Here is a 16,293-nt window from a genome sequence, read left to right as displayed (position 1 = left end):
TATATCCAACTGCAATACTTTAATCTTCAATGTTTTTGTTCATCTAATACAAGGCCCTATTATCTCAGTTACTGGATATTACATGATACTAAATCAATGTCAAACTGACAATCAGTTTGGGGAGAGACACAAGAAGAATAAGGTCCAATTGTGCTGTTCAGTGCAGATGTTCCCAGGACAGAGGTTTGAGCCCAATCTCGCTCCCATCACACACTGCCCACCAGGTCAAAGCCTTCATAGGGCTAAAAAGTAAAGATTGTTTAGGCTGTTTAACAAAGGCAAGAATGCACAATAAAATGAATTGTTTTCTTTCTATCTGACTCCACTACCATAAAACAGGAGGAATGCCCTGAATAAAATAATACCCTTCTTATAAATGGCTGATCTAATATTCTATTTATAAGCATCTGCAAAACAACATCACTTTATATTTCTGTGGAAAAATTCTGTATAATTCTACCAATGCAGAAAGCAATTACAGCTACAGTCACATCTTATCATCCACTGATGGTTTTGACATAAACCACTACCTACAGTCACAGAAAAGGTGATTTAAAGCAGTGGTTTAATCCATCTTTAACTTCAGTATTTTCAGATTAGAGTTCATAAAGCAACTAGTGACACTTCTACAAAACAAAGATTCATGGTGAATTGGGGAATAACAACTTATAATCAAACCACAATCACAGCATAAATGTAAATGGGAAATGAAATGTAGATCAAGAACTTCTAGGCAAGAAATAAGTTTTTTTTTCCAGCATGCCCACTTCTGAGCAATTACTTCAGGAATGGCTACTTTGAATATAGAGATGTACACAATACACATCTAGGTTTGCATTTACACATAGAGCATTGAAACAGAAGTAGGATTTGTGGCCCCATGTCAAGTGACTGCTTAGCAGGGAGATGGACATGAGATTTCTAAAGAAAAATACACAAATGTGAAGGGAGAATTAAAGAACAAAATAAAAACATGAGCTGGATGAAAGAAGGAAAGAAAAGGAAAAAGAAAAGGAAAAGGAAAAGGAAAAGAGGAAAAGGAAAAGGAAAAAGGAAAAGGAGAAGGAAAAAAGGAGAAGGAGAAGGAGAAGGAGAAGGAGAAGGAGAAGGAGAAGGAGAAGGAGAAGGAGAAGGGAAAGGGAAAGGGAAAGGGAAAGGGAAAGGGAAAGGGAAAGGAAAGGAAAGGAAAAGGAAAAGGAAAAGGAAAAGGAAAAGGAAAAGGAAAAGGAAAAGGAAAAGGAAAAGGAAAAGGAAAAGGAAAAGGAAAGGAAAAGGAAAAGGAAAAGAAAAGAAAAAGGAAAAAAAAATAATAGAAGGTCAAGGAGAAAAGTGATGCAACTGGCTGGAATGCAACTGGCTGAAATAAATAAGTAAAACAACACCTGAGAGCTCTCAGTGGGAATCTGTACCAGGTGTGAAATGTCATTGGGATATTATAGAGCAAGGGGAAACAATGTGATTTAAAAAATTACCAACAAACAAAACCCACAAATCCAACATTCACATTGAAAAAATATGTAAGACTTGCTTCTCAGTTACTTGAAAAAACAAATTTGATTTTTGTTTAAAACCACTGCTGAAAGAATACCTGAAAAGCACCACCATGACTAGCAAAAGTTAAACGGCAGTGCAAGTAGGCTGTTGAGAATATTAGCTTTAAAATAAAGGAAAAAAGCTAACATGTGCCTCACCTCAGCTGCAGCAACAGAAACCATAAAATACAATTATGCACAAGTTTAATAGCTTAATCTCCACATAAAACAAAACCCAGGAATGGCATATAAAGTAATCCCAATGATGGTAATTATGAATATGCTTGATTGAGCAAGCGGCAGCAGGCAGGGTCCCTGTGCAGCAGCCACACAGCACCCTGCACAAGTGGGACGGGAAGGCTCTGCAGAACGGGGTTCATGCAACTCTCACCCTACAATGCCAGCTGCTCTGGGATCGTGCTGGGCCATTTTGGCCAGCATGACAAGAGCACACGGTCACCCAGCACAACAAGTGACTTGCAATAGCCCCTGTCCATGCCTGTCCTGCAGTGGCTCCTGCAGTGCCCCCATCACTCCAGAGCCCGTGGCGTTCAGAGAGCGACTCCGCAATGTCAAACATCAACTGATGCACACAACCTGTCAGAGCTCTGTGCTCTGGCTGTCCGGGCCAGGAGGGATTATTCCAATGGACAGGGAATGCCACCTTGAAGATACAGTCCTACCCTCTCCCCCAGTATAACCAGGAGCAGATGTGGCAGTATAAGAAAAATGCTTATTTTGGAAAGAAAGTTCACACTATTTCAAGATACAAAAGTAGAAAAAGCACTCTCAGAAAAACCTCCACTTATTAGATATTTTCTCAGTTAAGTAAGAACATCTGTAAAAAGAAAAAAAAAAAGAGTTTTCAAGCTTAAAACATGCAGTATTGCTTCATGCTCCTTACCTGCCAGGAGGAAGACTCACAAGTAAATTTTATTTAATTGCAAGGAAGATCCAATACATGACAAGCCTTGTGTTAGAGTCACAGCTCACACAGAAACGCAAAGGCACAGAAAGATACAAGAAAAGTACTTGCAACTACGTATGAGCTCAAGCACCTTTTACAGTGACATAGAGAACACATGTGTCCCGTGTGTGACAAAGAAAACATCAATGTCATACTTTAGAAAAGACACTGGGAAAAGATATGTAGCATTGCTGCTTAATGCTCCATTTGTGTCAAAAAAAGCAATGAATGCCAAGAAAATAAATCTACTTGGGCTTAAAGCAAATCGAACATAAAACATAATACCTGAGGATCTCCAAGGAAATGACTTCTCAGTAGAGCTGCGGAAAGAAAAAAAATTATCACACAAATGAACCATGTGGTTAGTTTTGACTTTTTATTTTATTTTTAATTAATCATAGAAACCTTTACAAAACCTCCCAGCAGATAAAACTTAAATAGTCCATGTAAGTACCACTCTTCAGTGCTTTATACCTGACAAGCAAGCCACTGGCCATTGAGTTCAATTTTCTGTTAGTCCATGGGAATTATTCACTGTAACTTCCTGTACGCCACAGCACCAGGCAGCACAACCTGTCTGCAGCAGGACAGGTGAGAGCACGACTTACGACACAAAGTCCTGTTTAAGGTGTTATGCTGTCCACGACAGCCCACACCAGTGTGTGCCACCAGCAGCACTGCACAGCCCACAGACACCTGTGTAGCACCAGCACCAAACATTTTGTTCGGACAGCAGCAGTCACTGCTTGTGGCAGGGTCCAGCAAAGGAGGTTTGAGGATCACCACTTGAGAGCATCTGGCTTCTACATGTAAAGCAGTTCAAAAATCATAGGTCTGTTTCTGTTCATTTTTTTCCACTGTTTTTTCAGTTTCCAGTTTTCCAGAGAGAATTCTGATCCTTTGTACAGAACAAGTCCAACCACCCGACACACAGAGCTCCAACTCTGATAGTGAGGAGGTGACAGACGTCACACTGTCCAGGTTAGCAAGACGCCTTCAGAGGCAACTACTGCACAGACCGAGCAGGTGTCCGATACCAGTGTAAAACCCAACCTTCTCCTGCATTTTTCCAATACTGATTTTTTATCACACTACCTTCACCCTTTTGTCCCTCCACTGAGCCATGTGCTTTCCTGTGTTCACAGTAGTACTGATGCAGACAAATGCAGAATTCATCCATGTGTTATTAACATTACTCTGAATATTTTTATGGGAAAATGCATTTTCTAACTCTAAATATAAAATATCAAACTTTGAATAATACATCATTTTTCACAGTGATTATAAGCTACTGTTTTCCAAACAAAAAGCTCTTCAAAGGAAAAACAGGCAAGTCCCTCAGATTTGATTGTGTCTAAATATCAGCATGAGACTGTGATTTTGGGTAAGATGTAGCAATTTCTAAATGACAATTTATTTTACTTCTTTCTACCACATCTAATGTTTACAAAAAACTAGCTCAGCCACATGAACAGTATGAGATACTTCTTTTCTAAAATGAAAATAACCATTTAGGAGCCTTTTTGGAAACAAAATATTTGTACAAAAGAGTGCTAAAAATATATGCTAGCACAAACTGAACTAGAGTTACGACGAGACTTCGAGTAAAAGGAGAATTCCACTGCAGACTTCACGTGTCTGAAAGTCAACCTCTGGCCTCAGAATTCTCATGCTACCTGAATACCAAGTTTTCCACTCTTTCCCTTTTGCTCTGCTCTTGAGACCTTTAGGAAACTCAGTACCTTACAATAAGGCAACATGGCTCTGTGTTGCTGGCAATGGTAACACACACACTGAATGCACACAAATACTTTATTGTCACAGATGCAAGGCTGTAACCCAGAGCACATCCCTGCCCAACACACCTGACTACTTGACCTTCCTTTACAGGTACAGAATGTAGGAGTGAAAAAGGCTGCTCTGACCGTGGGTCACAGGAAGTCAGCTGCTTCATCAACACTTCAACTGGTTAAGCATTTAACTTGACTCTTATTAAATAATTTTGGCACAAGTCTAGCAACATTGTCTACTGATATCATAATCTGATTTTGTCACCTCGCAGGTGCAGTGTTAAGGAAACAGCAAATCTGTCAGCTTTGAGCAGTAACTCCAGTGCATTTTGTCCCAGTGTTTAAAAGCCTCTGTGGTGACACACTGCAGGGCTCATGCCGAGCTGTTGCTAGAATTAGTGACAATGCTGTCTCTTCCTGACAGCAGCCTGTAATATATCCAGTGAGAGCCCACATGTGGCAAGCTGCACTTTGGAAATGTTAATTTAGCCCACTACTATCCTTGAAAAAGAATTAGGTTAGTAGAGTAGAAAAGCAGAAATATTCCTCTATCACAAACATAACAGCTTGGTATGATGTACAGTTTTCAATTAGAGAAGATAAAGACAAATATGACAGTAACACAAATATTTGGTAACTGGAGATGGAGCATGCATATGCAAATGCATATGCAAATGTGCTGAAATCCATTTATGCCTTTTTTTTTTTTTTTTAAACCTTTTGATGTTTTTCCTCACTTGTATTTTAAAGGATTTGGATTCGTTTGTTTGGTTTTTTTCCATTTGAGGTTTTGATTAATTTGATTTTTTGTTGTTTTTTTATTTTTTGGTTTTGCCTCTTTCTTAATTTCACACCTTTTTCTTGCCATTTCACTGCTTTAGTTCAAAGCTATCTTAGATACAAAATTGAACCAGCTACCAATCTGGAAAAAGTAAAAATCTGATAAATGGAAAAGGTTTTGTATGAAAACATTTAGAGACAAAACACACTAAGGGTCACCAGCAATGCTTTACATTTTCATGTGGCAGCTCGCAAACACTTTCCAGCTTTGAGTTTCCAGGTTAGAACAGCGGCCAGCAGCTCTCTCAGTGACATGGCTCTGCCACTCTGCTATGGCAGAAGGGGCTGGTGGAGGTCCCAGCTAGGTCTCAGCTTGCACCTGTGCACAGCACAGCAGGCCTTCAGGAGCAACAGTGACACTTAGAGAAATTGCAGATTTCTGATTTTGTTAAGCTCAAATGTGATCTCCAGTTCCTCGACTGGACAAGTCAATTCCCAGTGCATCTTTTGCAGGTATTGCACAACATGAAACAGTTTAAGCCTATTATCTCTGCAAGTACTCCTTAAGGTGAAAAGTATTTCTCATTTAAACAGCACCACTTGAGAGAAAAGCAGTGATTTCCATCGCCTACCTTCCTGTTTGGCTATACTGCTGCTGTCATCAAGAAAAGGCAACAGATGAAAAAATTAAGTACTATTTATTAAATATTTATAAAATGGTGAAAAGCTGTAAAAAGCTAAAAATATAATTCTGTAAAAAATGTACGTACTTCACACATATTCCGGTGGTATTTCAGTTCCCTGTGTGGCTACGCCCCCGTCGTTGGAGCACATCTGCGCTGTGAGGCGCAGCAGCAAAGGGCTGTTCCCGGCGAGCCGGGCGCGCTGCCCACAGAGCTGCCAGCCACACTCCAGGACCCCACAGACTGAATGGGCCGTTTTACTTGTCCTTTAGCTTCCATTTGAAACATCTACAACACGTTTACAACTACATGCACCATACAGAAAACTTAGTGTAACCTTAAATGCTTAGTATAGCGGGATTTCTCTAATCAAATGCCATGTACTAAACTCCATAAGCTTGTATTACACCTTAGAAGCAACTGGAAACCATGAAAAGCAGTATTTTGCTTTTCTTGTTGAGACAGTTAAGCAGACATTTTCACAAATATTTTAAGTAAATGAGGTAATTTTCAGTCTTCAACCTTTCTAACAGCTATTTTCTTGAATTCACCAATATAATTGATTCTTCTACCCACTCTACCAGACCCTGTACCAGGAACCTAAGCAATCCTACGCTCCCCCCCAAACAAATTAACCAGCACTGCCATCAAAAACAGGTAGTCCTAGGACTTGCTGGCTGTTTCCAGGTGACCCGGGAAACCACAAATTCTCCAGGTGTGAATTCAGAAAGTGTCTGGAATACACTGTAATCATTAGAAAGGCCTCTTGAAACTGTCCCATAACTCTTTACAGCAAATCTGCATTTTTTTAATCCTTCAGATATTAATAGAGGTGAATAGCTATCAGTGAAAATATACTTATAGAGGACATAAGCACCACTAAAAAGCCTTTAACTTATGGGACAAATGAAAGTAAAGTCATCAGGACCTGTACCTTGTGCTGGCGATACTTGGTGACTCTGCTCCAAGCCTACATCTCTCTAGCTGATTAGCCACAATTTGCCTTTCCACTTCCAGTTCTCTGGTAAGTCTTTGAAATTGAAGCTCCTGAAATTTCAAAATAAAGAGAAAAGCATTCTTGATGTTAAAAAATGGGTGTGGATTAACTCTGAAACAATCACTGATTCATCACAGTTGTGTGTTGTGTTTTGACTCTTCCTTAGGTGAATAAACTATAAAACTATAAAAGTGGAAATTAAATGGGTCTTTAAATCAGTGATTCATGCAAATATTGATTAATCACCTGTTACAGAAAGAAAAACATGTTTAAGCATTCTTGGGTTTTCTTACTCCTGCAATTAAAATTTTTGTGTCTTCTTAAGTTACCACAGTCTAACAAAATCACTGCCTATAAAGTCAGTCTTCAATTTAATCTATAAACAAGGAAACTGGAAAATATTCTAACCTTTCCAATCACAAACATTCAAATCCTAAGCTATCCTACATTCTGACTGTAGTTGGAAACCTTAAGATTTATAACTTCAAACTGGCTGAATGTAGACATGTGCTATTTCACCTTTTCTGAGTTCAGTGTTTTTATATTTCTTGGACAAACTTCTTCAGCCTTTTTAAGAGGCTTTTGGAATGCGACACTGCAAGGGTGATGTGGGAAATACAAGCGCTGCACAGAACGGGTGTTACTGAAATCTGGAACCATTTTCTAAAGCTCTCTGAAATCCAGACTATGTCACATCAAAGGATATTGAGGGCGTTTTTCTCCTCAGCTAGCTTTTACTGACCAGAGAGAAGGGTTCTATTGAGCAATTGCAATATTTTCAAACTGATACTGTAAACCCTCTGAAGTTTAGGTAGACCATCTAAAAATAGATGAACACCAATATTTAGTAATCAGATGAAGCACCAAGCAAGTCTTATCTAGAGGTCAAGTGCAAGACAGAGCACTCGCTTGCTGTGAGAGCTCAAATGATTGAGGAGGTTTTTCGCGCGTGTGACTCATGTTATGGTTCTGTCCAGCAGCTGTATGGAGCCAGGGACATCAGCTCCTGCAGACTGCTCCTTCACACCCCACATCACACGGAATGGGGCGGAACACTTCCCTTTCACCAACCACTCTCCAGTCCTGCCCTTCCAGAGGATACATGCAATTGTGGACACGTCCAAACGTTTCTGATAACTCCCTAACCAAACTGAATAAACACCCTAACATCCCCAGTTTTGGCCAGAAAAAGTGGGTTTGCATCCACGACATGTTTCCTGTTCCTTACTATTAAATCAATATTTAAACAGGAATGTCATGGATGCAAACAGCAAATCGGAACCTATTGTTATTTACTGATCTTTTAATTAGATGAATAAAATTAAACATGCTAGCCATTAACTGCTTCCATTCAACCAATCTGTATTAATTTCCCTTTCCATTACAGATAGAGGCATTAATGAGCACATTATTCTAGAAAATATCTTGCTGCAAAACATCTCAAGTAATAAATTGCCCATTTAAATAAAAATCCCTGTTTTTTGCCCCACACTACAAAAATTCAAAGGCAGTTAAAATAGAAGAACTACTATTCTTCTAGAGAGAAGAGGTGAATTATGTACGTGGACAACAGATCAATACATTTTACTTCATTTATTTAAACTACATTTAAAAGCAAAACTCACTTGTATTCTATCAGAAAAACTGAGATAAAGAGAAATAGGAGAAAAAGCCACTGAGCCTCATTTGGCCACTTCAGAGACACTTGCATTGCTGAGCTGGGAACAACACCATCAACTGTCTATTTACATTGTTCCTCACTTTATCTTGGTGTGGACCATAAAGCCACAAACTGCACAGTGCACTGAACAGCAGAGGGGTAAGAGGCCTGCAACTCATCTGCCAGTTTTAAATCATGCTGATGCTTAGGAAGATCTAATGTGCTTTTGCAAGAGCAAGAATAGTAAGAAAAAAAAAAATCCAGCTCTCCAGCTCTATCTTCTAGTCTGAATACATTCTGGTATGCCCAGCCTGGTAGTCCAATGAAGCAGCAGTTTGCAAACTTTGAAACCATGAGTGCTGACTTGTGTATGTGCCTTCTTAAATTTGAGATCTGCAGCAGGTGCTATATATTAAATACCTGCATAAATACACAAGATGGATAGTTTTAGAGCTATAATCTTTTTTACAGCTAGAATACATCATGCTTTAAAACATTTTTTAAAAAAATGTTATTATTATTATTATTATTATTATTATTATTATTATTATTATTATTATTATTATTATTATTGAAAACTAAATCCTAACCAGCTCCAGATTGATCACCTTTCTAGTTTATGCTTCCTTATAATGAAATTTTATACCACTCTGAGTGCACATTGGACATACCCCCACAATGGGTATCTATCAGACAGCACACTAATTCCGGCAGGAATCTATTGGAATTTGTTTCTCTCTCCAGCTTCTCTGGGAGCAGTGGGAGAGCTCACTTCTTGAACAGGATGCTCCCTGCACAGAGCTCTGCCCTGTGCACAAATCACAACTCACTGACTCCTACAGCACTGCCTACTGACAAAATGGCATTGCAGGACTCAAATACAACTCTTAATAAGCTTAATAGCATTTGCAGCAGAACATCTATGTGGCAAGCAGATAGTAAAATCATAGACATAAAATTACAGAACACACTGCCATACTGCATCTCAAGGAGCAAACAAACCTTCTTAGACAGACACACTACACTGGCTTGGCCAGAACTACTTTTATTCAAAATTATTGAACATACATTGAGGGAAAAAAAAAGCAACCTGTAATTCTTTAAACCTCTTTAGCAGCAACTACTTAATCACCTTATCAAACTGCAGGTTTTATGTTCATAACCTAAAATTCCACTGCAAAGCCACAGGCCATAATTCTTAATACAAAACTGCAATAAAAGCTTTAAGCACAATTTCAGCTCCAGATCAGGAAGCGCACACACACGGGGCAAGAAAGCAGCTCGCTTTGGAAAGCAGTTGTACCAACTGCAGGCAGACAGGCTGCCGTGAGTGAAAACCAGAGCCCAAAACATTTTACAGCTGTCTAATCTCCTTTTGGAGGCTGAAGCTTTTTTTGGAGGAGGGCCAAACCCTGTGTTGGTGTTGTAGTGTTTACACCAGGTGACCAACTGCTCTTCCTTGGCAAGCTCTGCCCAGTAGGAATCTCACCTGGCATGACATTTCACTGCACCAAGGTACAGGCAAGACCAGTTATACCGACCTCAGCAGCTGAATCTTCTTTCTATGTAAAAGCTCAGTCTCTGAGAGGCTGGTGGCTCCAGGGCAAGGGACAACAACCACCACCACTGTGCTGGGCTCTTGCCAACAAATATTTGAAAACAAGTAAGTAATGGGAATGCTGTTTGCACAACTGACCATGAAGACTGCCATTCTCCTGTTGCAGGCGTTGGATAATAAAAGAGGTTTAGGGGCAATTCTGTGCCTTCTATCTTCACCCTATCATGATACCATGTTGCAGATTCACCTTTTTCATTCATGTTAACGAGGAACTTTTATCCCCCAGTAACACCGATGAGAATGAGGAATCTACCTTCACCACACTGAAAGATAAAAATTACTTTCTTCCCACCCTGTTGTGATTTGAGGACCTGTGGAAAAATACAGACAACTTTAAACAAAGAGTAAGCCAGGTTTTCTAGGGACAGCTCTGCAAGAATCAGTAGCAATTGCACAAACAATTAAGAGAAGTCACAGATTCCTTTTGAATGGTTCATGCCTGGCTAGCCAGACCCAGACTGGGCAGCTGGACATCAGAGGGAGACAATGCCTCCAATAAACAAAGGCATCTCTTGCAGCTTCTTGACTTGACCAGTTCTCAGTGGCTGCTGTGGCAGAAGACTGGACTAGGATGGGCTGGCACTCCCAGTTGCCGTAACACTGGGATATGCTAAGTTGCTTCAAATGCCAAATGTCACTGTCTATGAAATATTATGAAGGTAATTGTAAGCTGAACTATGAAATGTTTTCTAATCACAGAAGTGTTGTCTGTTGAACAATTGAGCGTAGCCTGCATTTGAGAGGAATATTTTTACCTTGTGTTTACTATTTCTTATTCAACTGTAAACACAGTGCAGAGCCACACAACTTCCATCACATAGTTCACACAGTACTACAGAAAAGGCTATTGTATTTTGGATATTTTCATGATACAAATGTGCAACAAAGAGGACAAACAAAACAGAAGTTGATTTATAACTTCCTTTATGTTAACCTCTTGCACTCATCTATGCAAAGTTCTCTGTTCCCACCTGCCATAATTCAGAGCTAGATCGAGCAACTGACTACTTAAACCCACACTGAATACTGTATTTTCCAAAATGGATGTCATACCGTAGTGACCCAATATTTAAATTCTCTACCAGAATCTATTGCAGAAAAAGCCTATACTTCTAACTAACCATATTAGAGCAACCTTAATATTTTCTGTAAAAATTAAGTTTACTCACGCACACAACTGCATTTGCATCCTTTCAGTATCTAAGTATCTTCCAAAACAGAAGACAAAAGAAAAAAAAATTGGACAGTGTAGAGAGAATCACAGATTACAGGATATGAGATGACACAGCTACAATTACTGGCTGATCACACTTACTCTGTATTCAACAGCAGCAGACCATTAAAGCCCTTAATACTTTTATGCATGCATTGTTCACTAGTCTGGTACAACAGTTTAGTGCTGCTCTAGCTGATGAGAGATCAAAATTTTAGCATTTTATAAAAAGCTTACTGTTGCCAGTGGCAGGAGGGAAGAATGGCACTGGAGGCATTCCCGGACTGCCTCTGACACATCATCTCAGAAGCTTTGTGACAGCACTGGGGCAGCTCAAGTCAGTGCTGGAGCTGAGGGTACTGCTCTGCCAGCTGGGCACCAGGGTTCAGTCGCTGCTGAGCAGACAAGCTGATAATCTAAACCAAGTGTGCTACACAAGGTATCAATACTCCAGCATATGTCAGAGGCACCCACAGTTCCAGATAGGCTCTTTTAAAAAGGGAGTTTCTCCTCTGAAGCCTAACAGTACAAAGGAGAAAGGAAAATTAACTTCTGGGTCATCATATGGATAAAGGAGTACAGAGAATTTTGATTAAGGAAATGAGCTAGCTACTTCACCTGAGACAGCAGTGGCATTAAATTTATTCTAGAGTAGGACCTTTAGGAAGTTGACATCTCAGACTTAACTCACTGAAACTAAAATGCTGATAAACAGCAGAAACTCTAAACCCCAGACTTCTAGGATTAAGTAGGCAAGAGTGACCTATGCAATTGAACACAACACTATGAGAGTTGGAAGAAAACCCCAGTTCTTCCAGCCATTCACAAAACATTGACCAAAATTTTTGTTTCATTTATGCCAAACTTGGGAGTCCATTCAACAAAACATACTGCCTTCAATTCAGAACTGCCACACATTTATCACCTAACTGATCACTAGATGCATGCAAATCAGAATTTCAAAGTTTGTGCCCAATTACTGGAAGTGTGTTTAGTAAGTCTCTTTTCAGGTATCTCCATGAAGTGACATGCCTACACAGAGTACTGAATGTAGAGCACTACATATCTGAACTGTAAAGAAATCTCCAAGACTTAATATCAATAGTTCTCATTCAAAAAGATATCTTAACATGCAATAAAAAATAGGCAGAATGCATTCTTCCTTCCGTTTCCATCTGAAAAACATAGAGGTTTGCTCCCTGCTCCCAAACCCTAGAAAAAGCATCTCAAAATTAATGTAAAAATTTGTACTTAAACAACAATGAAGGAAAAAAGCGAGGTGCACATTCTCTATTTAAATGATACATTTCAATACACTTACACAAAAGGAAAAGATTTTGCTGAAGTCCTGAACAAACAACACTTCTAGAAAAACATGTAGAGAAACCCAAGTGTTATCCATCTGAAAGCATATCCAATCATTCTTACTCTGTCACCTATTTACTAAAGAAAAGTTGAAAAGTTGCCCATCTCTAAGTGTCACAAACAGCTAGACCAAGGAAAAAACTAAAAAAACAGCCACTGCTGCAAGTGCTTCTGTCTTAGCAAAGACATTAAAATCAGTATATTCCAGTTACTTTTGAAAACTGCATTGATGAGTGGCTTTTCCTGCAAGACCTTTTCTCAGCCCAACCACTGAAAACTAATGTGCTAAGCATGAAATTCACAATTCCAAATGATTGCATTTAATCTTGTGAATTCAGCAGCAGTTCATTCCAAATCCAGCAGTATACAGCTCGAACACAGAAATTAGCAATGATTCCACAAACCTACAAGGAGCAGTTGGCAATTAGCTGCCCTACGTTCCAAACCCCCAAAATACCATGCTGCCCCTACAATTTCTAATAAATTGTTATTTTAGTATGAAAATACTCAATTTACTTTTAACTTGGATAAGAGACTCCCTACAGAACTCAACTAAATGTCTATGCAGGATTCAGAACTCCCCAGGATTCAGAAGTATAGACATGTTTTACTTTTATTTAAAACTTGTTTCAGCAATCCCTAAGATACTTCTACCCATGATAGTATGGAAGCCTTGTAACATTTCAGAAGTGAAATTCATGTTTTAGGGGAAAAAAAAAATCCCAACCCTCTTCTAAAACAAACCCATAGAAAACAATCCCCTCCCCAAACACAAAAATAAAAAAAGAACCACAACAAACCCAAAATACTCAAAATCCATCATCAGATTCATTTAAAGACAAAAATATAAAAATATGTTACAGCGTCATTACAATTAGTCTTGGGATTCTCCTGCATTCAAAAAGGAATTACTCTGTTAGAATCACAGAATCCCTGAGGCTGGAAAAAGCCCTCCCAGACCACCAAGTCCCAGCTGTGCCTGATGCCCACCCTGTCCCCAGCCCAGAGCCCTGAGTGCCACCTCCAGGAATTCCTGGGACACTCCAGGGATGGGCACTCCAAACCTCCCTGGGCAGTTCCAAGGCCTGAGCCCCCTTTCCATGGGGAAATTCCTGCTGCTGCCCACCCTGAGCTCCCCTGGCCCAGCCTGAGGCCGTTCCCTCTCCTCCTGTCCCTGTTCCCTGGGAGCAGAGCCCGACCCCCCCGGCTGTCCCCTCCTGGCAGGAGCTGTGCAGAGCCACAAGGGCCCCCCTGAGCCCCCTTTTCTCCAGGCTGAGCCCCTTCCCAGCTCCCTCAGGAATTCTCCAGGCCCGTTCCCTTCCCTGGACACACTCCAGCCCCTCAATGTCTTTCTTATATTGAGGCACCCAACCCTACCCCCAAAACTGGAGATGCCTCAGCAGTGCCAGCACAGGGGAGGGCACTGCCCTAGTCCTGATGGCCACGCAAGTTTTGACACAGGCCAGGTACCTTTGGCTTTCTTGCCCACCTGGGCTCATATTCACTTTAAAACAGATCTTGAGCTTTGTTAGAAAAGCACAGTTGTAGTGACCTAAATTTCTTCACAGGTTACACCTGTTCTGCTTGTGTTATTTTATAACACTGTGAGTGAATTGAAATGCTCCTTTCCTAAAACATGACCAAGGGAGATTGACCCAGCTGTCTGACACCTGACTCAACGAGAGACAGATCAGAATTTAGAGGACATACTCCAACTTGCTAAAATAGTTGCTTTAAACTGATTTGAGGTCCTTGGAAAAGGAAACAAATGGAAACTTTATTTAGAAGCAGCTTGAAGCGTTCAAAGGCTAATTAGCGCAACAATATAATCATAACTATCGTCTCATTGCTAAGGCAGAATGCTTGAAGTAATTCAATACATTTATCTATCTTAGAACTACTGTAGTAATTTTAAAAGTTTTTATTAAGTTAAAATCTTGCCCAATTTGACAAGTAATAATAAAGGCTTTTCTTGATTGTGTTTCCACTGCAGTGTTTCTGAAGTACTTGGGTAAGGGTGTGGCAGCTCTATTTTACAAACGTTGACCTGCTGCACCTCGCAGCAATTCCTGTACCAAGGGAAACAGCAAACAGTGCAGCAGTTTCTGTTAAAGCTTAATAAAGTGAAGAACTTCACCGGAAAATATTCTGTTCTGGGCTTTCTGCCACACAGGAAGGGTGTTGAACATGTCAGTGTCCTTAATTATTATCAACAGAAAAAATACCAGAAAGCAGCAGTTCAGTTCTTAATTCTTTCATATTATCACTTCCAAGACTGAAGGACAATTTACATCTTCCTCCCCTCACACTCAGCTTATGTGTCTGTACATTTCACAGTAAGGCTCCAATTCTGAAGTTTGTGCAACGCTGATGATAAATGACTATTTAATTTTTTTTTGCTTTCATTAGAATTTAGTTATGTAATAGCAACATTTTTAATAGTCTTTTTATAAATGGAAAGAGGAAGAGCTTTTAACCTCCTTTTCAAAAGAAAGAAATATTCCATTATATTTTTTTTCTAGGACTAATAAAAAGACACAAACATTGCTTGGGCAGGCAAAGGAACACTAACAAAAGCCTTTAGTGCACACTCATGTCTGGAGCTGTTCCCAACAGCACTGCCCTGCCTGCTCACTTGGTGGGATCCAGCACAGCTGGAGCACGGAGCTGTCCTGGGCAAGGGATTCCTGCCTGCAGAGCCCAGCTCTGACACTGCCACTGCAGCTCCTGGGCACGGGATCCCTGTGGGAGCCCAGCTCTGGCACTGCCACTGCAGCTCCTGGGCAGGGGATCCCTGTGGGAGCCCAGCTCTGGCACTGCCACTGCAGCTCCTGCGCACAGGATCCCTGTGGGAGCCCAGCTCTGGCACTGCCACTGCAGCTCCTGCGCACAGGATCCCTGTGGGAGCCCAGCTCTGACACTGCCACTGCAGCTCCTGGGCACGGGATCCCTGTGGGAGCCCAGCTCTGGCACTGCCACTGCAGCTCCTGGGCAGGGGATCCCTGTGGGAGCCCAGCTCTGGCACTGCCACTGCTCAGCACCTCGGCCACACTGTGAGCACACTCCTTGTGTGCTGCAGCATAAAATGCAGTGACTTAAAGTCACCACCAACGTACTTCAGGCAAATGAGTCCTAGTGGCCATTTGTGACAGGCTAAGATGGCACACAGCAAACTGTTGTTTGGAGAGAGGGGACTGAAGGTATCTGCAACTCTTGGCTGATCTCTCACACTGCAACAGCCTCTGGCAGTGATATCCTGCACACTGCAAATGTGAATATTAACACTGCTAAGATTTTTCGGGTTGCTATTGTCACCTTAAATTACTTTTGAAACTATTAATTTAGGCACAAAAACTAAGATTAAAATTTCATTATCCTGCAGAAAATTTTTGTTTAACAGTAAGATATTATGGGTAGGAAAACTGTTGATATCAAGAAGATATAACCTAATTCTCACCTTTTAAAGAAATATTAAATGGGACAACATAAGAAATAATATATCATTTGCATTCAGAGCTACCATCTTAAATAAAGCTGTGATTCATCTTCATGTAAGTTCCCAAACAGACACAGCAAAGCAGATTTATTCTGAGGTTCAGATGTTACAGTTTGTGTATAAAGTCAACAAAGATGATCATTATTTCTCAGTATGATACAATGAAAACCAAAGTATCCCTTCTCCCTTTGT

At 40.4% G+C, this 16,293-nt stretch overlaps 1 protein-coding gene across 6 annotated transcripts in view; it reads right to left on the bottom strand.

The window, feature by feature from the left end:
• Positions 1-16,293, bottom strand: part of PKP4 (plakophilin 4) — a 65,708-nt gene that overhangs the window by 21,589 nt on the left and 27,826 nt on the right. For 5 of the 6 annotated variants that reach the window (XM_053947501.1, XM_053947502.1, XM_053947504.1 and 2 more), the window contains exons 3-4: positions 6,687-6,799; positions 2,785-2,819 (exon numbers count right to left, since the gene is read on the bottom strand). In XM_053947501.1, coding sequence (XP_053803476.1) covers positions 2,785-2,819; positions 6,687-6,799 — 148 coding nt within the window. The remainder of the gene's footprint in view (positions 1-2,784; positions 2,820-6,686; positions 6,800-16,293) is intronic. The other variant, XM_053947507.1, reaches the window with a different exon arrangement.

The sequence above is a fragment of the Vidua chalybeata genome, chromosome 7 (genome assembly GCF_026979565.1).
Source record: "Vidua chalybeata isolate OUT-0048 chromosome 7, bVidCha1 merged haplotype, whole genome shotgun sequence".
Taxonomy (NCBI): Eukaryota; Metazoa; Chordata; class Aves; order Passeriformes; family Viduidae; genus Vidua; species Vidua chalybeata.
The sequence above is the reverse complement of the archived record's forward strand: the minus strand, read 5'-3'. Positions and strand labels throughout refer to the sequence as shown.